Source organism: Anomalospiza imberbis, chromosome 11, assembly GCF_031753505.1.
Source record: "Anomalospiza imberbis isolate Cuckoo-Finch-1a 21T00152 chromosome 11, ASM3175350v1, whole genome shotgun sequence".
Lineage (NCBI taxonomy): Eukaryota > Metazoa > Chordata > Aves > Passeriformes > Viduidae > Anomalospiza > Anomalospiza imberbis.
The window spans coordinates 5,053,215-5,079,998 of NC_089691.1; the positions used below are offsets into that span (position 1 = coordinate 5,053,215).

At 42.1% G+C, this 26,784-nt stretch overlaps 1 protein-coding gene across 15 annotated transcripts in view; it reads right to left on the reverse strand.

The window, feature by feature from the left end:
* Positions 1 to 26,784, reverse strand: part of ATP2B2 (ATPase plasma membrane Ca2+ transporting 2) — a 394,438-nt gene that overhangs the window by 161,306 nt on the left and 206,348 nt on the right. For 14 of the 15 annotated variants that reach the window (XR_011002928.1, XM_068201521.1, XM_068201531.1 and 11 more), the window contains one exon: positions 2,401 to 2,885. Coding sequence is in view for 14 of the 15 variants with exons in the window: in XM_068201521.1 (XP_068057622.1) it covers positions 2,401 to 2,599 (199 nt within the window). In the remaining variant the exon portion in view is untranslated. Of the gene's footprint in view, positions 1 to 2,400; positions 2,886 to 12,698; positions 12,844 to 26,784 lie in introns of those variants that run through there. The other variant, XM_068201526.1, reaches the window with a different exon arrangement.

Below are 26,784 nucleotides of genomic sequence, written 5' to 3' on the forward strand. Positions count from 1 at the left end.
TTCAGGGCCTTTAAAACAGTCTCAAAAAGCACTTGTAAGTGTGATTGATCCTACCAATCCATAGGTGGGACATAATATATTAATATTGGAAATTAATTGAGTCAGCTCTGAGCTCATGACTAATTCTTGCTTTCTAAATAAACCAGTAAATTCAGTTTAGGCCACATTTTACCAAATTATCATGTCCCTGCTGCCAGGAAACATTTTTTTTCCTCTGCTCTGCTATCTGTTTCAGCACTTATCCCACAGAATTACAAGGACTTCATGCAGATAAATTCTGGAAGGGCTTACAAGGCAAGGAAGAACCAAGTTCTACAGTCAGGTCCTTTTCACTGTTTCAGTCACTCAGGACTCCTGCTCAGCCATTTGGTTTCTTCAAAGAAGTGCCCTGCAGTAATTCTTATTTCATATTTCCCATAAAACCATGCGAGATGTGCAACACACCAAAGTAGGAAAAACAAAGGAAGTTCAGTGACCCGTGCTTCACCAAAAATGATGCCTGGTTGGAAAAGTGATTTTCAGGCACTGTAGCAAATTGTGGTTTTTCATAAAGTTATTCAATGAGGAATCCAGAGTTTGCTGCAGATACCAAAAGATAAAACTAAGTATGCCAATAATTAATTTTCAAATCATGTCTGCTTGATGTTAGGATTCCATTTCCACATAAGAAATGATTATGTTTCTTTCCTTTAAGAATAGTCATGTCTCCAAGTGGATAGCCTCTTCACTGAGCTTGGAATCAAGAAAAACAATGTCTTGGAACTTGGAACTAAATATAAGCTTATGTTTGCCATAAGCCTTTAAAGTTTCTCTGTGGTGGATACTTTCTCTCCAGTGAAAGTTTCCGGAGTTTGACAAGACATTTCAGAGAATTTTTCCAAGCAAAACAATTGAAAGTAAGATGTAAGCTTCATGCGACTGGGAATTCCTATTATGTGATCCACTTGAAAATTAAAACCCAGCGGAGCCTTCACGATTCCAAGGCTATGCTGATTGCCATTTGAAGCTGGAAAGGTTTTTCCCTAATGCACAAGTGATGAAGTGCACGTAATGCTTGGAGGAAAGTTACCTTATCTGCAGTATCAGATATAGATTACTGCTGGAGTCAGTGTGCCACGCTGCTGGATCCATACACTCTGTTCCAATATGAGGAATTGAGTTTCCCTGATGTCATAAATTGAACACATAATGCAATTAACATCTCCTTTGAAGTTCACATTGACCAGGTAACCGCTAGAATGAGTTGGCAAAACTTAACTGAAGTCACCGCCATGAGCTCGGCTCAGACAGAGACTTCAGCTCTGACTTTCTGTGAATGTGGAATTCTTGAAGCTGAGACATTGATAGCTGCTCCTTCGGGACCCCTCAGCTGGGGTAATTTATGGTATCACACTACAACTGACATGTTTATGATCACACCAATAATTCCAGACTTTGAGGCATTTAACATTGGAGGTAACTAAATGATTAATTTTAGAAAGAAGAGAATGGAACAAAGCCAAGACTTCTATCTTTGTGAAAAAGAAAAGAACTTGAAATGAACATCTTGGCTACTTTACAAGACTGCAGAAACATTATAGACTGAAAGACTGTGTAATTTCCAAAAGTGTTAATACTCCTTGGAGATGAAAATACAATGACAAAAATAGAATTCTTAGAATAAAACAGAATTTTACTTGCACTTAGAAAGAAAATTGTGTGAGGAGAGGAAAATATTGCCCCATTGTCAATGCTTATAGGGAGCTATTTGGCTTGAGCATTGAAAACCAGACTAATAAATGATCAAGTAGAAGTCTCTAAAAAACTTAGGAAAACAGATACTGGAAAGTTATGATTGGTAGTATTAAACATAAGAAAGTAAGGAGCTTAGTTTCACACACAACAGAAATGCAACTAATAAAAACATCGATACAATCACAGACTGATGATTTAAGCAAAATTATCTATGGTAATAAGTGAAGAGTAGCAACTGATATATAAATATAAAAAAAATACTGATCTATATACAGTATCATGATGTGCATCTCAGAAGGTCATTTCATACTCTCAAGACGTCCAAATACCTAGAAGCTGTTTTTAAGCTATTTTGCACCTTCTCACCCCCAGAAGCACAGAGATTCAAGTCTCTTTCAATGCCTAAAACATGTGCTGATTTTCTTGTGTCATTTTAAGGAAGAATTAATGCATTTAGCCATTTAAACAAGCACTCCTTTCACCCTCATGCCAGCTTTAGTTATAGCTGGCGTGGTTTACCTTCTTTCTTAGAAGACTTGCTTTATTGTCGAGAATAATGGCAGCGCCATGAGAATTCTGTTCAGGTAGGAATCAAAACCTCTTCTTTGCTGTCGGGAGAGCATTTACACAAAGTCCCCTAATTCAAGTGAAGTGAGAAGCGCTTACCTTCTGTTGGTGATGTCTTCAGATGTCTGCAGAGCCCCTCTGTTTCCCCATAAGTCTCTTTAATTTTTACTACTGCTTCTGTCCCTCGGAGTTCCATGAGGGAGCGCAGTTCCTGCAGTGTGCACCCAAACTCTCCTGCATGGTTGGCCTCATTTCTTTGGTTCTTGGAATAAAAATCGCTATTTGTCATGTCACCCATCGTGGCTGGTTATATTGCTCCACTCGTTGTAGTTGATACAATCTTAAAACTGTTTAAAAATTGAAGGAGAGGAATCTCAAATTCCAAATCTGAGAAATTAAAAAGAATCCCGCGTGTGTCCGGCGAGCGACGTGGAGGATGCCCCTGGCGTGGAGGGTGTCCCTGACAGACTGGAGGTCACAGAACGGCTGCTCTCAAGGCTGCAGACCAGCTCCACTCCATTCACCATTTCCCATTATGTTGCACCCAAGCTGTAGAATCTACATGGTCATTTCTTCCTCTGGACCTTTGGGAACAAGCAGAAAGGACTCATTACAACATGGGACACAGGCAACGGTGTCAAACGGGTTGTGGCATCTCACAAGAGCTGTGCAGCACCACGGTGGGGTGTCCTGGAGGTGCTGCAGGTCGGCAGCATCCACCCCAGGACAACACCGGCTCTGCCTTAGATAAAGCTCTCCACAGCTCGAGCACCAATAGCAGCGTTGCTCGAGTCCAAAGAGCAGCCGCTAAATGAGATGAGTCATGAATATTAATTAGCAAGCGATTAGCCCAGCGTGCAGGATGCACCCACAGTACGTGCCCTGCTTCATACAGCCAGCCCGGGCTGTCCTCTGACCAGAACAAAGGCTCCCTGATAAGGCTCTGAGGTTAACAACGGGTTAAACGCTACCAGTTTTCATAATGGGTTAAAGCAAAACTGGTTTTTAGCACAAGGACGGTGAAACTTGGGGAAAAACTATAGAGTCACCATCACAAATGCAGAATATATTTAAATACATTACATCTTGCAGCCTTGCCTTCTGTGCAAGAGAGCACAGCATGGATGCCATGGGATGTCTGCGTTGGAAGAGGCAGAGCTCTGTATGAGGAGTCCTTTCCCCTGAGCCCAGCCACCAGCAGGCACAGACACACACAGCATGCTGCTGGGCTCTCTCTTTTCCCTTCTTTTTCCCTTTTTTAAATTTTCTTTTTTGTGTGCAGTGTTGAATGAGTCCCACTTGGGCCATCTGGGAGACAGTTGATTACTTGCTAAAGCCAGCCTTTAAAACCTGTTTCCCCTTCCCATATTCTAATGAAGTTGGTTTAAATACTGCTGAAACCAGCTATTATATTTGGCACGCAGAGTTTTAACAGAGATTAAAGGTTTCTTTTTTGCCTCAAGCGGGTTAGTGTGAGTGCACTGTCTAATCTGGAGGTCTCAGAATCATTTTTATAATAAAAAAGATCTTTCAAAGGGCACCCCAGCAGCCTAATAACTGACCAACCTGTCACAGGCAAAGGTCACATGTTGAACTTTCTAGGCACAGCAATTCCCAGTGGAAATTATATATAAATGCCCAGATAAAGCACATCAAGAGGAGCCCAGTGCCTTTCAAGTCCTGGTTTTATATTTGTGCAATAATTTTAATTCCCCACCCAGCTACAGTTGACGTAACACGTAGGGTTTGCTATTTCCAGTCTCCAAGGACATTGCCATTACTCTGCAGTGACAAAGATCAGACCTGTGTGAGCACTAATTTGGAGTTACCTTGCTCAATTAACAAAACTGAACCTCTATCAGTCTCCTTTACAGCTTCAAACCTCAACATTCCTTTGATTTCTGTGGAGGAAAAAGTTAAAGAGGAAAAAAAAAAAGGAAGTTCAAGTTTCACTATATTACAGACCAAAATTCAAATACCAGCCAACTGCTGCACATTTCTTCCCCCCATCCTATTTACTGATGTATCTTTCAGTGCTAAGAACTTCTGCCACCCTCAATTTCACATATTGCTTTTCACATTCACGAGATGAGAATTTCAGCACAAAATGTTTTTACAAGAAACAACAAAGAGAAACTAGAAGTAGCAATTAAAAAGGGTCTTCATTTGCCAAGCAATAGCCAAGCAGGAGATGGTGAACCACACTCTGCTCTCCATGGCTGCATCCTGGGCACTGCTCAGCCTCAACCCATCCCCAGGTAATCCCCTATATCCAGCAGGAAGAAAAGGCCTTACTCACACTATGGCTTTGTCTTTTTGTAAACAGGATGGATCAGTATTCCAAACAGAAATAGCATCAGCCTGCAGCATTATTTGGGGAAAAAATTGCAGGCCAGAAATGTCACAGATGCCCAGTGAAACAGGCTTCATCCCAGGAGGCAGCACAGGGCTCCTCCTTCCTACCAGCAGCATCCCAGGCTCTGCCTGCTGCCAGCCACAGCAAAATGCAGACTGAGGTCTGATTGTCAGAAAGACTCTGAGGCTACAGTGATGATAACATAGCTGAAATAACATGCTGCTTTTCCAGTGGTTAAAAAAACCCAATAAAGTCTGTTCCTAAGTGCAGTTCAGGGTTTTGAAAGCTGAGCACCTCAAACAGCCATGGTTTTAAGAGAAAAGAAGATAGGAAAAACATTGCTCTAATTAAAAAAAAAAAAATCTCTTTAAACATCACTTCAAAATAATAAAGTTGTTCTTAAACTGTTCCATATCACCACAGAAAAAAGCCAGGGTTGAGTGTTTTCTGAAGAGAACCATCTACCAATTTCATTTCTGATGCAAAGGGTACTAAACACAGCATCAAAGACATTTTCCCCATGATCTGTCTGTGGTATGTGTCCACTCCTCTCAATCAAAGCATCTCTTTAGGCTCCCTGTGCTATAAATTAATATATTTTCTTCTGTCCTTAGAAATACATTGTCATTTGTCAGCCACAGCAAGACAGTGCTGTTGCTTTTCAGCATGAGTCATTTGCCTGCTTAATTTTTAATTTCACCTCCAATTAAATATTAACCAATAAACAACAAATATGAAGTTTACACTTCCTTCAGAGCTTCCAAACCAAATCACTGGCAGTCTGTGCTGCTCATGACTCACCTAATGCTGTGCCACCAGGGAAACACCACCTCGTGCTTCTGAGAGGCAGATGGAGAAACACAGCAGCCACAGAGCGTGACTGACATTATTCCCTGCTAATGCAGCTCCTTAATCCCATGGAACAGGATCCTCAGGCTCCATCCCATCCCAAAATCTCTCCTAGCCAAAATCCAGGCCCCTCACTAGGCTGGCAGGACTGAGACGTTACAACCTCACCCCTTCTAAGTGGTTGAATATTGACTATTTCTTCACCAAAAGCTGAGGAATAGAAAAGTTGTAGCTGGCACATGGCAATATTCCCATCATGAGGCTTTGCATTTCCAAAATACATCCAGATACCACAAATGGGAAAATTAAGTCTCATCCACAAAAAATCCCATTATTGCACTGGGTTTGGGTGGGTTTTTTTTCTTGATGGTTTTTTGAGTGGTGTTTTTTGTTTGCTGTTTTTCTGGGTGGAGGTGAGGGAAGGGGCTATTTTACAAAAAACCTCACAATATTGGTATGTTCAAGATGTTCTACCTATTGATGTTTTTAAGATGTTCTAAGTGAACTACCAAGAAATCCTGATTAAAGGAGGTGATACTGGCACATTTTTCAATCAAAATTATCTAACATCCTAAAAACCCAATAAATAAAGTGAGCTGGATTTCATGCTCTGGGTGCTGGTGGGCTTCAGCAGCTTTAATCCATAACCAAAAGCTTCCTGGAACATAAAGAGGCATCATCCCCAAATCCTGAGAGCACAGCTTTCCACACCCATAGAACAGGGTCACCTCCTCCTCCTCCAAATCCTCCAGATTTGGGCTCATCATTCCCTGTGAGAACAACTTCTAGGAAAAATGTCCCTCCTCAGACACGTTCAACAAAAGAGAAAGCAAAATTCCAGTAAATTAATTTCACACACAACAGTAGCTGGTTTTCCCAGACAAAAGCAGTCACATTTAATGAAGGTTATTTGGTTTTACTCATTCTTCCCAATGCTTCTGAAACTAGAAAGTTGAGAAAAAGAAGTCCCAAAGTGCAGTTTGAAAACAGCAGACTGCTGTGGAGCAGAGGTAAAATCCCAGCCCACCGAGATACAACTCAGGTAACAAAAAACTTCATACTCAGAACACCTGAGTAAAAAACCCACCTTCCTTATTTTCCTCATTAAGAAGTCAGAATATCAGCCTGTTCCTTGGTCTGGAACCTTGTCAAACAAAAATGGAATTTTTGTTGTAGAAATTGCAATATAAACTTGAGCTGGCTGTTTGGTTGTTTGTTTTTGGTTTTTTTGTTTTTTTTTTTCCCAGAGTTTCTGTGTCTGGGGGAAGAGGGTTCCAGTCCTGTAGAGCCCAAGTCAAATATTTTTAAACTCCTAGCTGCTTAGAGGAAATGCATGCCAATTAAAACAGAAGCAATTTGGATGAGCTAACTGCAGGCCTGCTGGGAAAACTATTCTTTGATTTCCCTAATCAGGAAAAGTCTCATCTTGGAAGCTTGTAAATATTTTCACAGTGTGTTAGAATGTAGATATCATCCCCAAGTATTCTGACATCCGATTTCATTCAGGCTTCTACTGGCAGGAAAGTTAACAGCAACATAATGAACCAGATTTCACCAGAGCAGAATCCCAAGACTCCAAGACTTGCATTTCACAGTCTGCAAAGTCTGGACAAATAATGGATTCATGATGAGTCAAAAAAAAAAAATAATTTGACTGTTTTCTCTAAACTGTCACCTGAGGTGATGGTAACTCTGATTTCACAGTTTGCTGTGAGGAACTGTTTGAATTACAGGTAAAAGGGTGGTCCTCTCTCACCAAGACAGATCAGCACAGCCCAGGCTCTGCTCACCCTCGTGCAGCTGGAAGGTGGCACACACAGCTGGTGCTCCAGGAATTAAACTCAGGGAATTAGCAATTCCCACCCCTCCATAGGGAGCATTACTGCCCTACTTGGACTTTATTTGGCTGGAAATAAAATTCCAGCTGAGCCCTATAGACAACCCCCAAGTAAGGGGATGGGGGATGAGCAGTGAAATGTCACATTCTAGTGAGTACAAGGTGCATAACCAGATTCTTCTGCATTCACTGATACCATTCCTTTAAAAAGCAGGACTGGAAGCAGATTTAAAGGAATTTTCCCTTGAGTCTGAACAAAACCATGTGAGATGTTTTGAGGCTACAGTTCCTAGGAGCAGCAGGGCAACAACTGATTGCAGAGGATGAAAACCTCACAGCAGACCTCTGCAAGGGGAAAAGACTTGAGAAGGAAAACCATAATCTGCTCTGTAGAGGCCTGCAGATATGTGAAATAAATCAGGTGTGGCCCAGCTGTGGCATCTTTGCATGTCAAAGCCAAAATGTCCATCCATTTGTGAACACAATCTTCATGGAGCAGAATGAGGAAAGGATTCTCTATCCAGCAGCCAAAAGAAGATGATTAAATGTACCCAGCACTCCCTAAACACACACCCTCTTAAAAAAAAGACCAAAAATCAAAAACCACACTGACTTTGAAGCTCAATTATCAGCAATGCACAAGATGCAGAAGGAACAGAGGAAAAACACCATCTGAATGAAAGCTGGTTGGCACCTTACAACATGTGAAATTTTTGTTTAATACCAGGAAGCCAAGAGTAGATAAAGAAAGAGAAACTGAACTTTGTCACTGAAGTGTTGTCTGAAAATATTCCTGACTTCATCCCTACATTTCCCCATGAATTGGAAGTTGCCTTACATTAACCTGTCCAGCTATAAAGAAGCTGTGGCTGTCCCATCCCTGGAAGTGCCCAAGGCCAGGTTGGACAGGGCTTGGAGCAACCTGGGATAGTGGAAGGTGTCCCTGCCCATGGCAGGAGCTGGAATAAAATGGTCATTAGGGTCATTTCCAGCCCAACCCAGTCTGTGATTCTGTGATCGTTCATTCATGATGAGCACACACAGATGAGACATTCATTCAGTTGTTTTCAGACAGAAATATATTTCCCCTGATAATAGGATGACATTAAGACAATTAAGTTAAAGTATTATTTTAAAAAATATTGCAAAATTAAAACATTACCAAAAAAATCACAGACAACTGCCTGTTACAATCCCTTAACAACTGTTTCAGTCTTTCAGCATGAACCTGAGCCTCCAGTCAGTACCAGTTTCGTTATCAGGCAGGATAAATAAAAACAATTCTATGCCTCCTGTAGACATTGCTGAATAGTTGAAGGCAACAAAAGCCTTGTCACATTAGAGAGACACAAAATAGCATTAATTTTGGTTCTACAATAAGCATATTTACTTAGGACTTCTACCAAAGAGAATCTTGCACAAATTGGCTGATTTTTCTTTTTTCCATGTTGTATTAGTGTAATGAAGGGAATTGAAATGAGGGTTGTGAATTAAAGTACCTGCAGCCCCTGCTGCAGCGCACAGTTATTCAGCTTACATTTGATCCCAAGCCTTTCCTCTGCTCCTTGTGGAAATGGCTCCAGCAAAGCCAAATGAACTCCTGACAGCAACAAAACTGCTTTAAGGGAATCAATTCAGGCCCATTAAATAACGAAATGACTCCATCACTGACTTCTGGGGGACTGCAGCAGCTCCTGCAGATGAAATCCTTCCTCCCCTGGTGCCAGAGCCTCTGCAGGAGCCTCCCTCTCTGCCTGCAGAGGTGGGATCTGCCCTGAAAATGAGATTTTTCACTAAAGGCTGTCCCAGCCATCAGTTTTCAGCACCCTCTCTCACTCCCTGCTGGTGCTAACATGAATTTATGATCTTTTGCTTCCCGTGCTCAAATGAAAGGTTATTTTCCATCAGCCATTTATTCTCTTGAGGCTCCAATTCCCCACTGCAAAGCAGGTTTGGGGTTTCTTTCATTCACTGCCTTCCTACATACCACATATTCCCACTCTTTGGGATAGTGTTTCTGGCACTGAAGAAACCCATTCTACACCTCTATAAGCTTTAAAAAATGCATGTTTTCATGTAGAATTGATTTTATACAGCACAGCTGTTGCAAGGAGTGACAACTTCCAAACTGTGTTATCACTTTAATCAAAAACAAGCTGGGATAAAAGCCAAAGGATATTCAGACTTCAGACACTCAGCATTAAATAAAGCAGATGTGGAAAAAAAATCTAAATTAAATGCTCTAAAAGCAGTAGGTGATCAGGTAAGGAACATTTCCCAGCACAGATTCCAGCATCCCTTTCAGAGAGTGGGGAAGCCTTTTTTATAGCTGAAAACACCCAAAGGCTGTACTACAGTGTTGCTGCATCACAGAGGGATGTTGTCATCATCATCTCCAGGGCAAAACATTCAAAATCTCTTCCTTGGGCTGAGGTGCCTTTCTTTTCTCCCCCAAAATTATTGTTCTGTCAAGTCATTACAGTTTCATTCCAGGGAACAAGGATGAAAAATCCTATAAAAGAAAAGAGCCCAAATTCACCAGGCTATAATTCAGATCTTCTCTTTACCTTGCTCCACTAAAAGCAAATTATTAGCACATGAACACTAAAAAGATGAATCATTCTACATCTGCCCTTCATCTGTGTATTTCACAGACTACCAGATTTCTTAAATCTTGAATCTGAGTTACCATGTGACCTTTAGCTGATTATCAGCTCGGTGCACACAATTTCAGGGAGTTCCAGGAGTCTGTGTGCCTAAAATACCTAATTATAGCTCATTTTATCAGAAAATTCTCCAAAACATCTTAAAAGAAATAAATTTTCCATCTCCTTCCAACCTAAAATTCCAATCTAACCTTTTCCTGCTCCATCCCACCTAAAAGTTTTTGGCTTTTGTTCAGTCTCTGAGTTTGGTTCCTAATTATTACTTTTTTTAGTCTATTATTAATTATTTCATTATAAAAAAATTAAATAGCCTCTCTAATCTTCATGCCTTGAGACTAACCCAATATTTAATACTTTGGTAGAAGTTGCCATTTTTCCTGATTGGTCACATCCATCTTGACCTCTTTTCACATTCTTTTCTCAGATTTTTTAACAATATTTTACAAGCACTTTCAATCCTAAAAATTGAGATTAATGAAGACAATCTTACCTACAACTGAACCACCTATCAGGCTTTTAATCAATAAACTGCAATTTCATTTCATGATTCCTCTGTGCTCCCAGCTCTACCTCGAGGGCTGCATCACCCCACGACTGGTTTGAGAGTTGTGAAATGGGACTTGAAATATTTCCAGTCCTGGACAGGACTTTGTCATATCAAAGCAAACTCAAAGACTTAAAGGAGGCCTGGATTTGATTACTTTTAAAATAAGATAGAGATAAACTGAAGCATTTTCCTGCCTTCTTAGGAGCATGAGGATGAGGAAGTGCAGCAGAAATGCACTCATTAATGTGAAATAGAATTTTGATGGATTGCTTTTACTAAAAAGTTGACAGGTATCGTGTTTTCCATAAATATGGATCTATGGGATAATAGAGAGAATAAAAACCTGGGGAAATCCATAACTGGCCAGAAATTCATTTTGTTGTGACATGATCTGAGCTCTGGAGGTTAAAGCACCTTTCCACTTTTAACATCCATGCTATTGTAGCATGATCAGTGTTGACACTCTTTTCCCTGAGAAAGAAGCTCCAATTTCTACATAACAACCCAAGGGAGACCATTAAAGGGAAAAAAAAAAAAAAAAGAAAAAAGAAAAAAGAAAAAGAAAAAACAAACCCTGGCCTTGTTCTGCTGTTCTCTCTGTCCTTCTGTCAGCATCTATCACATAAATCACCCAGCCATTAGCAGGGAAAAGGACTGACTGACTACTGTTGTCTATAAAAGTCAAGAATATCTAAGCAGATTTAACAGACCTTTGGCCAAAAGACAGGAGACCACAGCACAGCCACACAGACATGGAATCAGATTGCTGTGTTAACCAAAAATGCCAACATTTCAGTGTTATACATGCAAAGTATTTTATCAACGAGAGGCTTCAAGACTGATTGCAGAAAAACCCAATTTTCCAGGAGTTACTCTTATTTTTCAGGTGTGTGATTGCTCAGCAGGTGAAATGCTGAGCATCAAAAGGATCATGAGAAACAGCTGGTCCAGGGGGAAAAAAGAAGGAAAATCCCACCCCCATTAAACAAACTAAACCAACTTCCACACCAGATTAAATTTGCAGACCTCTCTTCTGCCACCTTGGTTTCACTGTCTGAGGTATTTCCTTATAATATTAATTAAAGATATAAAGACATGAAGCCAATGCTGAAGCTTTTAATGCAGCATCATTGGTGGTTAATGACACCCAGAAAATTGAGCTTCCATGCAAAAGAAGTGCAAGCAGAAAAATAAAAAAGGAAGAAAACAAAATATAAAAGTAAATAATTTGGTTGCTAGAAAGCCCCAAACAATATATAGTTATTTAATGTCTGAATAGAAATATATGCAAGTGGAATTGGAAGAGGCACATTTTTCACTTGCACCATTCCCATAAAGGCTGAAAAAGGAAACTGCAGGCTATAATCTGCTTTTCTGAACATATATCTACAGTTTCTTTTTGTTAACAGTGAAAAGAACTTTTACATCTTTTTCTTTAAAAAAAAAAATTTAAATTCTTACATAGGGCTGGGCTATTTTATTCTTGGGATGGGATGCAGTTCTCTAAAATGAGAATAGAGAGACCAAATTATAACTAACAGGGGCCATCTCAGAAAGATTTTTGTTGTCACCTGCACATTTGATGGCAGGAGATCATTTTAGTTAACCAAGGGCATAATCCCAAGCCTGTCCTGCTGTGTGCCTGCACACTACAGAGCATTGCTACTCCACCTCACCTATTTATCAGGATTCAAAAGCAGCAGGTGAAAGTATAACAGATTTAAAATCAAGCTTTAATAGGTTATAAACTGCTAAAAATAAACTACCAGTAGTTTACCACCACTAGTACACAGAGCAGAGTTCAGCTCCTATAAAACTTGGCATCTCTTCAAATCTCCTTGATGCCACTGAACTCTCAGACTATCATTATGCAAGGACCAGAGGTAAAGAAAAATAACTTTTTAGCTTTGCTCCATCTTATGGAAAATAAGTTATGTGATAGAAGAAAAAACCTTTTTTCCCTTCAAAAGATAAATTTGCTTCAAGCATATTCTGGTTTTGTTTTAGTTTTGGGGCTTTTTTTTTTGTTTTGTTTTGTTGTTGTTTTTTTTTTTTTGCTAAAAAAAAAAAAATCCATCTAAATATTTTTTAAGTTTTTTCTTATAAACCAGCCCATCTTTGCTACTAAAGAGACATCCAAACCTGGCCAGCTTTGAACTCCAGCACCACATCCTCAGCCACGAGCTTGCAGGTAACAGAAAGCTAGAACAATAAATTGCAACCGAAGTGATGATTTGGGCAGCATTTCTTTGCAGTTTTGCAGAGAGCGGAAAAGAGAACATCCACCTCCTCTGTCCCCAGCTGAAATGAAAGCCAAGAGGCCCCAGCCCTCCCCAGCTGGCTGATTTCTCTCACCTGCCAGGAAAATCACAGGTGATTCTGATTCCCTTTCATCAAGGCAGAAGAAGGGGAAGCCCTTGGATAGGCTCGAACCCAACAGCCCCCAAGGCATTTTTAATCACTAAGAAAATCAAATATAAACATATTTTCTCCCCGGTGATTCAGAAGATCTGCCTTGTAAGGCAAGAGTAGAGCTGCTGGAGAGGTGAGTGTGCACCATGAAAATCCGTGTGAAAGGAGGAGAGGGGAAAACAATCCATCCCTGCAGGACTCGGGTGTACAATGGGAACTGCCAGCCAAGGTCACTCCTGAGAAAGAGAGCAGCCAAAAAGGAGGTTTTAAATCTCAGTGGGCATTAGCTGAAAGACACACAGCGATGTTCTGCAGAGCTTTTAACTAGGACATGCACAAAGGATTCCAAGGAGATGGCTATCAGGCAGCCCAATCAAAATACCAAGGTTTTTTTTGCCCAGGTTATTGTCATCCATGGAGAATCACGAAATCATTTTGGAACAGAAATGAATAAGTACAATGACAGAAATCACAGCCAGGCCCTGCAAAAATCCCTGACCAAAATGGCCTTGCCAGCACCATCTGAGGGGGATGAGGAACATTTGAGAGCCCCCAAGCAGAAGGAAGGAGGGGAGAGGGCCCTGCCCAGGAGCTGCCAGGGACACTTGCAGAGGGCACTGGGCACCGTGGGACACCAGCTCCTCTCCCTGGCACCAGCTCACACCACCTGGCCCACGGGAAGGCACTTTGGGGACAGGCATATGCAGGCAGAACTGGCACGGTAATGCTAAAAACTGGCTCATTAAACCTAAACATCCAACAGGAAGAATAAAAAAATAATAATAAAAGAGTTTGGGAAGAGAAATTTCCAAAGGCAAGTGTTCTCTGCATTCAGCTTGAGGGAAAGCATCAATTTTAGCAGAGGGAAAATAAAATAAAAAACCCATTCTTCCCTCAAAAACGTACATGAGTACAGACATTACTCTCTTTCTGCTTCACAGAAGCAACATTTGGAAAACGACTTAACCTTTCTATTTTTATCTGGGTGCATTCAAATTACCAATAATGTACAACATGCTGTAACAAAACCACTGATGTAGGGTGTAATTTTCCCTCAAGCACATTATCCTAGCTGGTGGCTCAGAAAAATAAGCTGATAAAACAGCAGCAGACATCAATTGATGGATAAAAAGCGATCACAGCTATGTAGAATGTTGCTGCCCAACCTTAAAATCATACAATTAGCCAAAAAATACAAGCTGTAGGACAGGACATACCAACAACCATGCATTAGCTACGAGGTCATCCCAAAAATCCTCCTACAAACACATTTTTAGGCAGACCAGCAGATTGTTGCCTCATAATTTAGCTATTAACACACAGATTTATTTTAAAGCCATCATCATGGCTGGTACTTTTATTAAATATCTTCTTCCCTGTCAAGTTCAATCGGGATCTCATCCTAACCATGATGAGCTTTTAATTTTCTGTGCTATTAATAGCAACTTAAAAATAAAATGTTCTCTTTTGAAGCTATAAAGCTGTAACTTTCTTTAGGAGCTGCAAAGGGGAAGAGAGATTAATCTTCCTACTCTGCATCTCTTAAGCTACATTAGTTATCTGCATATATGGGAAAAAACCCAGGAGAACAAGGAAGAAACAGGAATTTTCTCTAAGAATCCCTTAATATCACTCCCTGTAAGGATTTCACATGGCTGCAGCACAGAAATGAAGGATTACCGATATACCAGGAATAAATACTTTAATTTCCAGGTAGGTTCTGAATCCTTCTCAGTGACTCTCGTGCCCATCATCAAGAGATAACAGATTAATGAATGACATAATTAGCTGCAGGATGCACAGAGTCCTGTCCAGCAAAGCCCTTCAGCAGGTCCTCAAATTTCAGCACAATTGGGGTCCTCATTAATTGCCCGGCAAATGAAGAAAGATGGGAAGCTGGAGATGAGCCTCGTGGCCCTCTGTGACCATCTGACACATGGATCAGATGCTTCCAGCTGCTCTTCCTCAGCTGCCTCCTCCCAGCAAGGGCAGAAGGGAAGGTACAAAGCTGTTCCAAGCCCTCTCTGGGTCTGTAGGAACAAAATTAATGCAATGTGCTGCCCACTCCCTTTCAGCACCGTGCTGCAGTGCTGCTTGCGCTCACAAGGAATGACACAAGGAAGGTCAGATCCAAGGCTCCCACCAGAACCACAGCACTGCTCCAGCAGCTGCAGAAAAGCCCAGAGAAGACTCTGGGGAGAGCTCAGAGCCCTTTCCAGGGCCTAAAGGGGCTCCAGGAGAGCTGGAGAGGGACTGGGGACAAGGGATGGAGGGACAGGACACAGGGAAATGGCCTTAAGCTGGAGGAGGGCAGATTTCAGCTGGATTTAGGAAGAAGTTCTCCCCTGTGAGGGTGGGCAGGCCCTGGCACAGGTGCCCAGAGCAGCTGTGGCTGCCCCTGGATCCCTGGCAGTGTCCAAGGCCAGGCTGGACAGGGCTTGGAGCAGCCTGGGACAGTGGGAGGTGTTCCTGCCATGGCAGGGGTGGACTGGGATGGTCTTTAATGTCCCTTTCCACCCAAATCACTCTGGATTCAATGATTCCATGACCTTGGGACACAACGGAGGCCCTGGGCTGCGTTGGAATGTATTTTCTGCAAATGCCTCGGTGCCTGTGACCTCTCTTTTAGGATATGGGCCTTGCCACAGCTATTGAAGCCTATCTTTATCTAAAGATTGGAACACTGAAGTGTGTTTTAATGAGGGATAAACTGAGACCATCTGGATGTCTCAGCTGCTATGGAGCATGATTGTTTGCTGATTTTAACCATGGCTCTTGCAGCGAACGTAGACCTGTGTTGCACAAAGTGCACGAGCTCAGCTTGATTTCTCCTTGTAATCAAATGTGTTGATCTAAATTCTCTTTCCAGCAAATTACTTGTCTGTTTTGGGAACAGGTCCCTCCTCATCTCTTCAGCACGGTGATGGGGATAAGCAGAGACAATTGAGTTGAAAAGGTATTTTTGTGAGGGGCTGACAGTGACTGTTCCCAGTGAAATCTTCCATTTTGGAACATGACCACCATTTACTCACAAACTACATACCAGGTGCCAACTCAAATTAAAATCTGGAATTTTATTTTTTTTCAAGGGTTTTGGTTAATTTTTGTTGTTGTTGTTGGGTTTGTTTGTTGTTTTTTTTTTTTTTTTTCTTTACAGAGATTTATTGTAAAAACCTGGTAATTTACTTGGTCCCATTTGAATGGTGGTGGCATGGGGACAATCTGCATTTTTTCATGGACATATTTCAATAATTAAGTGTTCTGAGTACTGGATAACCATATTGCAATTAAGCTTCAATAGATCATTTGTTGACCTTGTACATATCCTGCACGATAAATAATGAGTTTATTTGGGAAGGTAAAGTGAGAAACTACTCAAAACCACAACAAAATTAATGGTGAGCAAAAGAAACTGTGAAAATAAACCTGCAGATTAATTATTAGAATATTGTCTAGGCAGCTGAGGTTTCTGTCAATTCTCAAATTAAACAAAACCAATAGGGCATCAAATCCAAATTTCCCACGTTCCCAGAGATTTTTTTTTCCATGTCAGAAGACTACGGGCACTGGAAACATCCAAATTCTAAAACCTTCAGCAAACTTCACAACTACTTTTCAAGAGACCAGGCCTGGGTCTGGAAGTGGGGATGGAGTGAGTGTGTAATGACTTCCCCCCAAACACCTCAGCCAACAGGCACCATGAACAATTTGAGATTAGAACATTCTGTTTAAATTAAAGTGCTGTTAATTATGCATTCACCAGGAATGACACCTGTAACTTCAAATTCCAAGCAGATCTGAAAATTAAAAGAGTAAAAGCAACAAGTGTTCTTGTAAGAAGAGCTACTCCAGGGATACTGAGATCAGAAGTAATTTAGCATATTTTAGCATGTTTTTTTCACCCTTTTTTAATCTAAATAAAGTTTCTGAAAAAGAAATTTCTATCTGTTGCTTTTACCTCCCAAAAAGTGATCCAACACAGAATGTTCTGGCTTTTGACTAAAGGTGATTACTTGAAAATGAAATCCTATCCTGTGTTCTTTTCCTATCAGAGTATCAATAAATGCCTAAAAGAGAATTTCTGGAAGAGGTATCTTGAGATGCTTTGGAGAAATACCCCCCAAAACACCAAGATAAGCTGACTGCTCCCATTTATTAGGCCCCATCTGGTACCAGGGGACATTGCTTTATTGATTTGTTGGGCTCAAATCCCCTTCAGGGACAACACATAAATACCTACAAAGATTTCAGCTGGTTGCTACTTTGATTCCCACTTCTAAACCCAAATGGTTTGGATCATTTGAATTCATGTCACCCATCACCAATGGCCATCCCAGATGTGCTGGAAAGCCACATCCTTCCCTCTGACACCAGGCCCACAAATATTTCATACTAAAGAATTCCCAAAGAAATTAATTCTGGCATTAGAGACGTAGAGGCATCCAATGGACCAATAAAATTAAATCTCTCCCTCTACAGGCAGAAGCAATAATGAGGAATTACCAAACTCTCCAAAGATCCAGGCTAGTGCTGAACATGCCTAAAATAGCCAAAGTTATTAACCATAATATTATTAACCTGTAATATTATTGGTCATATCAGTGCCTTGATGTGTTCAAGGTGTACCAAGTTTTAAAACAAGTTTTAAACACTGGGATTTCTGCGATTAATCTGTTTGAATCAAACCCCCTGCACTGACATAACACCTGAAATGTGCAAGTAAACAAAAGACAAAATCCAGTTGTTTCCAAGGTTTTCACACCCATCAACTCCTACATATTTCCTAGAGAAGCAAGCTCACACCTCCGGCAACAGCTGTAGTTTTCCCTGTTATGTTTTGTGAGTCCATCTGAAATAATTCAGACATCAGAGAATTGAAATTACCATACTTCTAATAACTTTAAGCAATCTCCCAATCTGTTTTTTTTTTAATCACAAATCTTACAGAGAGAGCACCCCCACAACAATCTCCAGAATAAAAGGGAATTGTCAATTCTTTGCATATTTAACTACAACCCCCAAAAAATAAAAATACAAGCTTATCTCAGAAAATTTAACAAAACTGATCAAAGCTGAGCCCACGTCTCTGATTTGCATGCACCTAACCCACATGCCATCACAAAATGCAGATCCAGCCCACGCCTGATGGCAGTGAGCAACTCTGCCAGGTTGGGGATTAAAAAACAAGATCCTATCTCTTGCTTCAGCCTATCTCAATCTGGTGCTCCCCATGTAAATCAATGCAGGTCTTTTAGCATTTTAAATCAAGACAACTTTTGTTCACATATGCTCCTGTGATTATTGTTTTGCCTTCTTTGAAAATGAACAGAAAACACTTCCTCAGATGTGTTCCTTAATAACCTTATGTTTATCTTGCTTTTTGTCACTTCTTGCAAGAACAAAACTTCTCAAGTTCTAGCACAGCCATTTTAAAATGGACTTAGTGTCAAAAATTATTTGCGGAAATAGAGTGAGTGGAACAGACCCTTCCCATCCCTGTAACACCAATTCCAGTGACCTTGCGGAAAGCAGACAAATAGGAAAAACACACAGCTGTCATCTAAACCACTTTAAGTCTTCCTGGAAGCTGCAGTTGCCTGGTGTCACCCTGAGACTACCAAGAGCATGTGCACCTCCTTTGGAGGAGCTGATGCCTTTCTGGGCTACCTAAAAACAGAGGCCAGACAAAATTAAGAGAATAAAAAGCAGTTCTATTTACTGAAGGGCCTTCAGGTACATTTTGGACCACGGGTCAGGGGTTTTATACTTTTATAAGTTTGGTCCATTTGCATTTTGGGGTTAATCTTCCAGTTCCAGCTCCGGGTGATGAAGTCATTTACCCCGGGTTTGCTCCCCCAAGTCCCTTTTGTTCCCATCTCTGGGCCCTGAGGCAGTGAGGTGTCCTTGACTGCCAGGCCTGGAGAGGAATTGTTGTGTCTGCCCCAAATGGGAAAGCTGCAGCTGGCCCTGGGTGTGGAGTTTGGAGTTACACACTAAAGAACTGCAGGATTGCTAATAGATGGAAAATAAAAAAGGTGAAATGACGCTAAGGCATCATGGAAGCACTCTTGTGGCGCTGTGTGTGCTCACGTTGTGCATTTCCATTGCAGTCAGGAGGCAGTGACACAGACAAAGCTCTGTTTGTGTGTTTGCTCCTGCTCAGCTGCTGCTCTGCTTGACCTGATCTGCCACTGGCGAGCACAGGCAGCAGGGTTTATTTGCTGAATCTGTTTACCCCACTGTCAGTCAAGATGTAGGACGATGCTTAAACAGGCAACAGTCAGATTAATATAATTGAGCTGCAGCTCGGAGCAGCCAGGCAGCCGTGCTGGAATGGCAAAGCACTAATTCCCTTATGATTAAAACCTCCCCAGGCTTCTATCAGTGTAAAGAGACCAAACCAGGGATGCACAGGGGACCCAGAGATGGGAGCGTTCCCTTTCGGGAACACCTCACCAGCTCAAGAGGAAGGAACATGAAGCACACACAGATAAGTTGCCATTTTAATTGCATAAGGAGCACTGGTGGATTTGTCATTCCTTGTGACAGAGTTTTCTCCCCAGAGTCACATTCTGAGCACAGCTCTGTTGCTATTCTGTTAGACATTTCATGCACCAGGGTGACAGCCCAGCACACAGATCCAGAGAGCCTCGTAAACAGATTGTTTTCATTGACTCCAGGGATAGATGTCTCCTGCTCTTCCACAACAGAGCAGGAAGACCCTGTCCAAACACAAAAAAAAGGAGCAAATCAGTGCCTGAAAAGGAGCTCAAGTCCTCAGCACCATCAGACTGACTAAAAACCACATATTTCTTTCTGCTGGCAGTGCTATTTCCAGCACAGGGGAAAACAGACAGGCAGCTTGCAGGTGGCATCCTCCTGCAGGGACCAACACTGCTGGCACAGATGGCACAGGAAAAAGGGGAGTGATGCTGGTGGTAAATCCATTTGCTAAAGTCTTTAGGACCCTTTGCACTTTAACTCTTTAGTACCTCAGCACTGTGAATCCCAAAGTTGGAAGGACTTGTCCTGACTCACAAGTTGTCAGGAACATAACACAGAGAGTGAGGTTCTCATGGTGGCTCCTCAAGGCCTGGCACCACAGCTGTGGCCATGTCTGGGAGCAGAATGTCCCCAGGGAGAAGTGCTGTGCTGCAGCTGGGGCTGCACCACACCAGCATCCCACAGCTGGGAACCACTGACTGGGTGCCACCACTGACCTGGTGCAGTGATTTCAGTGACATTTGCCCTAGAAATGAGCCCTCCAACTCCAGCTGAAGCACACAGGAGCCACCAGTGGCACAGCACACAGGAACTATTTCTGTATCTGTGCAGAGCTGATCTTTGCCTTTTCTCTAGCCTAGATTTTGATTTCCCCTAAGTGATCAGTGTTGGCCTAATTCTACTCCCATTTACATCAGTTGAAGCTTTACCATCAACTTCAAAGAAAATGGATTTAACCCAATATAGTTCATTTTGATAAATTCTCCTTTAAGAGAGAAGGACCTCTGCTTCTCCAGCAGAGGATAAGATGATGTATTTTTACACCAGGCTTCAGAGCCAGATGACTTTGCTGTGCCCTACATTCACGTTTTGGGTTTGAGCAGCACTGCAGTTCACAGCAGCTCGGCTCTGGCTGTGTCTCAGCTCTGCAGAAAGCTCTGGAGCTGAGGCAGGAGATTTCTCTGGGAGAAAACAGAGAAGAAGTCCCACTGCAGGTTCACACTCAGCACACACAGGGCAGGAACAATCAGAGGGCTCTGGACGGCTTCCAGCCCCAGCAGGAGCACTTTGAGGCCAAAGGCTCAGACTAAATCCAGTCAGACACGAGACCTGCACAGATCCAGGGCTGCTCCCCACTATTGATCTGCCTCTAATGCACCAAATGCCTTGCTGATGGACACACATTGCAAACTCCACTTCTGCCTCTTATCTCTAGCATCTTTTCATTTCCCATCCCTTCCTAAATAATTTACTCAGCACAACTGGTCTTCACAACCTTCTGTGTCTTATCCACAGATTCTTATTTCAGTTGCATAAATTTGGATTTAGCCTTTTTGGATTATAGCCTTGGAGCTATGCCTCCCTTTTACAGGGACCTGACTCTAATTGTTAAAAATTCTCTCCCAGAATGAACCTTCTAAGACACCTGAGACATGGGATCATTTGTTTAACATTGCATTAACCAGCAACTTCATGTCAAGAAATCTTCCCTTGTAAACAAGATTCTGTAACAAATTATCTGATGCATTAGGCATAGGAACTTTAGTCCAACTTAGGCACCAGGAAATCCACTATCAGAATAAAATACTGAAAAGGAACACTATAAAACCAGCCCTTCAAATAAGGCTCAAAATTCAAAATCAGAGTACCAGTCTAGCAGGAACAGCAGTGGTTTAGGCTTTTCAGCTTTTACAGAAGGAAGGACTGTTGCAAAAGTTACCTCTGCAAACACTACAATGGCAGGGAAAGGAGCTGCACTGAAGGACTTCAGGAGGAATTTCTTCACAGAAAGGATGCTTAGATATTGGAAGGGGCTGCCCAGGGAGGTGGTGGAGTCACCATCCCTGGAGATGTTTAAGGAAAGACTGGATGTGGCATTTGGTGCCATGGTCTGGTTGATAAGGTGCTGATCAGTGATAGCTTGGACTTGATGATCTCAGAGGACTTTTCCAACCTGCATGATCCTGTGATTCTGTCCTTACTAGACAACATTTTATCAGAGGAAGAGCAATCCCAACACAGTTCATCACAGATACTTAGCAGGAAAGGAAGACAGATACAGTTGTAAATGCAATTCAAATATTTCAGCCTTTATCCAGCTAGAATCCCCTTTAACAATTATATCCTAAAATTGTTGGAAACCCTCTGTCTGCAGGAGGGTTTATACATAGTGATTTATTTTCATTCTCTGCCTTTTTACATAGTGATTTATTTTCATTCTTTCCCCCCCCCATACCCCAAGATGGGGACAGAACCTCCTGACTGTCAGATTTTTTGCCTCAAAACCAAGGTACACTGTGGCCACCCTGACCCAGGCTGGCTCATCTGCCTCACTCTCCCTGATCTGCCTCTGCTCTCCCTGCCCATCCTGTCCCCCAAGGCCTCTCAGGGATAAAGTGACATCCCTAAGGATGATGCCATCCCACAGAATGATGGTGACACTTCCCCCAGCAATTTTCCTTTTAACCAGAGAGGGGGTAGTAGTTTCCAACCAGTTTCCATCCTTGTAACCTTAATGATCCCACCCTATATTTCAAAAGTGACACCTTATATTAATTGAGCATGTTTTATCATAACTCATTTTCCTCTTTAATCACATTTCCCCCTCAGACACAAGCCTTTATCAAGATGATTATCAGATGTAGTATTTACTATTTTATAGTGCAGGAAGAACTCACCCAAAGGAAGGTGACACTTGCAGGAAGGGTGCTTTAACAAGAGACTAATTAGCAACCACTGTAATAACACCACAGCAACAAGTGTCAAACCTCCCTACATGAACTGAAGCAGTCAAGATTAAGTTAACATTTTTTCCTTATTACTCTGACTTTTATATAATTTCACACCATAAATGGAAAAGTCATCTAAAAATTTGGGGCAGGTCATTTATCACTGTTGAAAGCAACTGCACAAAAATGTCTGAGATGGAAGAATTTCAGTAATGTTTTCTGAATTCCCAACACAGGACAAGACTGTGCTGCTTTCACTCCTCCTGTTTTGTACTTTGGTCTTACCTGAATGAATTCTACTTGCTGGAATCAATTAGAGCAGCAGAAGATCACAAATCTATCATGGAAAGGTATAAAAGTCTTATAAAGAATGGCCAGCAACAACCCAGAGGAACAGCTGAGCCCAAGCTGCCATTGCAAATCAATGCTCCAGGACTGCCAGAGGACTCCACAGCACAACACTCACAGAGGTCCCAGCAGACTAAAAGTTGTCCACAACTCACAAAAACACAGGCTCAGGCTTCCCTGCATTTCTGCTTGGAAAACTGACTTCAAATCAAACAGCTCTCTTTTGGTTTGGGGGTTGTTTTTTTTCCCCAGCGTTCCTAAGAAAACCATAGGATGATTTAGATTGGAAAGGATGTTAGAAGGTCATCTAGCCCAACTCAGTGCCAACTTCAAATGTGGAACAGCTTGCTCAGGGTCATGCCCAGCTGAGCTTTGAGCATCCCCAAGGATGGAGATTCCCACCCCTGTCTGGGCCACTGTTCCCATGTTGGAACAACCTCCTGGTGAGAAAGCTATTTATGTTTGACCAGAATTCCCCTTACTGGAATTACAGCTTTTACCTCAAATCCTTTTGCTGTGCACCTTGGGGACGAGTCTGGATTTTCCTTCTTTTATGACCTCCACTGGGTAAGTGAAGAAAGGAATAAAACCACATCCACCTCTTCTCCTGATTGAAGAATGCTGACACTCCCAAGACTCTCCCTGTGTGCCACATGCTCCCACCTTGGTGGCCCTTCTCTGGACTCCCCCCAGTCACCAGTACCTCTCCTGTACTGTGCAGACTGGTCACAGCTCTCCAGAACCAATATCACAAGTTTGAAACACAGCAAGGAAGTTAAAAGGGGTGGAGAGGACAATTATTGAAGAGTTCAATGCCCACATCTTGGCTTGAGTATCTCGGACAAAGCAGTTAATCTGCACCTGCCATTCCAAAGGCTTTCCCTGAGCTCACAATGCCACTGTTCACCCAGAGCTGCTGAGAGCAAAGGAAGAGTTGGGATGAACTTTGCCAATGTCCCTGGGAAAATAATTTTATTTTCAGAATCAAGAATAAATCTTCATAACTGGCACTGGAGGGGGAGCAAAAAGTTTCCATACAATGAAGGCCATCAATTTAATCAAAACATTAATCCTAGAGTGAATTTTCTGAACACATTTGAACCTCAAGGTCAAAAGTTGCAAATACAGATTAAATACATTTCTTATATATAGGATTAGCCACACAAAAGAGATTCTTTTAAAACTTGTTTTCCTTCAATCCACAAAGTATAGGAATTAAGGGACTTGAAAAAATCAGCAAAATGCATTTACAAATCTCCATTCACAGTGCTATCAAGATAACCTTGCTAAAAATAATTAATTCTGATTATCGGGGGAAAAATTGTTTGCCTGCTTTAGCAGGTTGCATAATTCCCAAAAATACTTAGAGCAACATTAAATTCTGCTATATTGGAAATTTTACGTTACACTAGATCATGCAATACCTAAAACTGCACACGACCATTTAGGATCAAGGTAAGGCAGATTATCAATCACCTCTACCTGTTTCATAAGCACAATTTGAAGAATGAGGCTTTGGTAAAGGCATATACCAAGAAACAAAAGCAAATCAGAGCAGAATCCAGAGATTAACACCTCAACCAACTTCCTAAAGCCCAAAATGTATCCAGAGGGGCTCTGCTGGGGGAAAGGTGCACTGAGAGTTGGGCAGGGATCATGTACAGTGGTGGAAAAACAAAGGACTAAAACAATCAGCATTTCAGTGTGGTCACAGTGTCAATAAAGAGAGAACTTGTGAGTGAAGGCTGTGGCTGTGATCTTTAACCAAAATAAAATCAGCACACACCCAGAAAAAGCAACAGGGAGGCAGGTGGCAGCACAGGTAACAAGTGGTGGCACCTCTTGGCGTGGGAGAGGATTTGAATTCAGCTCTGAACCGTTTTCCAGCATCCCCTCGTGCTCAGCTCCCAGGCAGCAGGGATGGTGCAGCTCCAGCAGCCTGGCAGATGAGGTTTGTGGAGAAGGGGAGGCTGGTCCATGGCCCCAGTGGAGGCACTGCTGTCACACCATGTGTCAGGAGAGACAGGCAAGCAGGAGAACTGGAGAAAGGAGGAGTCAGGCAAGTGGCTAAAGAGCAAGAGATGCATTTAAGCCTTTGCCAAATATCTGCAACCTGAGGGAGAAGACAGGGAAGGAGTGGGATGGATACGGGCCTTCACCCTGGGACTCAGGTGAAAGGAAAGCTGCCAGCACTGCTCTGCAGCACAGATCTCTCAGGTCCTCCTGGGTTAGAAACAAACATCCTCATTTCTGCTCCCCAGGTATATTGTAGCATATTTTAGTGCCCTGGTCTCCAGGAACAGAGCACTCTGGCTGTGCTGGCCAGCACGGGCACCTTGCTGGCCAAACACAGCCGGGATGCTCACAAGAAATGAGGGCAGGGAAGCTCAGAGCAGGGCTCTTCTAAAGCCAATTTGGCCAACTTGAAGTCACCCCAAATTTCAGAAATAAAGGTTGAACAGCTTTCTAAGGCACTCTGAAGCACATTTTCTGCTGAATACAGATTTTGCAACACTTGCAAATCCCATTAGCAGCAAGGAGAGCTGTAGGACTCCATGCACACAATGCATTATCACTGATGTGATCCCTATTTAATTACTAAAGAAAACACAAACACTTTCCAGTTGATTTTTACAGTGTTAAATAGCTTACAAATTGTGGCATAGATGCTTTTCCGGGCATGCATCAGGTTCAACACTTGAGCAAAGTCATTCCTTCACCTCAGCTGAAACCTGGGCCCTCAGTGTTGTGACACTGCCCTTGATTTCCCACAAAAACTGTGGTCATTCTACAGGAGTTTCACATCTTCACTTTAAAAACCAAGCAATTACAGCTCCTTCATGTTCTATTTTATGGTTCCAGCAGTTTTCTTAACCTTGAGAAAATTTGGCACCATTATTCTAATTATGAGAAGTGGGAGTACATGAAATCTTTCCAGCAAAGGAGAATCTGAGCTGGCAGATGCATGAAATTCTATCCTGCAAAATGACAGAAGGGGAAGTAATGGGACACTAGACCTGTCACTTACGCAGGTACGTGCTGTAAATAAAAAACTACATTCTTTTAAGCTCATTCAGCTCTTCATAAATTGACACCAAGTATGGATATTGTTACAAAATGCAGCTGCAGTAACTGGAATTGTTTATTTACAAAACCTATTGTCACTATAACACAAAGACAAGCAGTGTGTGTGCGTTGGTGGTACATTTAAAGCCCCAAACCCAGAAAAGAAAGTCTCCCATGTGTGTCCTGACACAGCACCATACATGAAAAATGCATGCATTTTCCTACTGAGCTCACACATTGGGTTACAGCCATATGGGAGGACTGGGGATTTAAATACTCCACTGGGTCTTTTCCGTCTCCGGGACAGCTGCCCTGGAACCCAACGTGCACAAGTCCCAGGTGCCATGAAGGCTATGGAGCCATCACTCCCTAAAATTTGGAGAAAACTGAAGGACTTTCTATTTTAACAATTTCCCGTTAAAGCCCTCAAGTTTATTAAGGTCTCTGTGCTAAAAATATTAGAAAGCTTTCATTCCAATAGAAGACACCACTCCACAAGGTCTCCTCAAGCACAGGAAAGCTCAGTGAAATCCAGGAAAGCCCTCACAGACATTCCTGTTCCAGAGGGGCAGAACTGAGCTATCAGTGATCTCCTCCACAGCAGAAACCTTCTGAGATCCGTGCAGTCACAGATGTCCTCTCACACATTTAAAACCAGACTTCAATCCCTCCTGCATCTTTCTCTGTGTTGTACTTGGCTAACCCCTTACATAATGCCAGGACTTCCTTATTTTAAAGCACATATAAAATAGTCTGAGTTCAAGCACAGAGATAACAAAGTCGTCAAACAAATCTGAACGCTTCCAAAACCTACTTTTCTCTTTTGACAACTGTCTGAGAACAGAGAGTGCAGAGAGCTGTTCCTCCTTTAAATTTAGCTTCAGCCTCTGCGAAAATTCCTCCCAGTGCTCCAGCATTTGCTGACTGGTCTTTCCATTCAAGTGGAACGG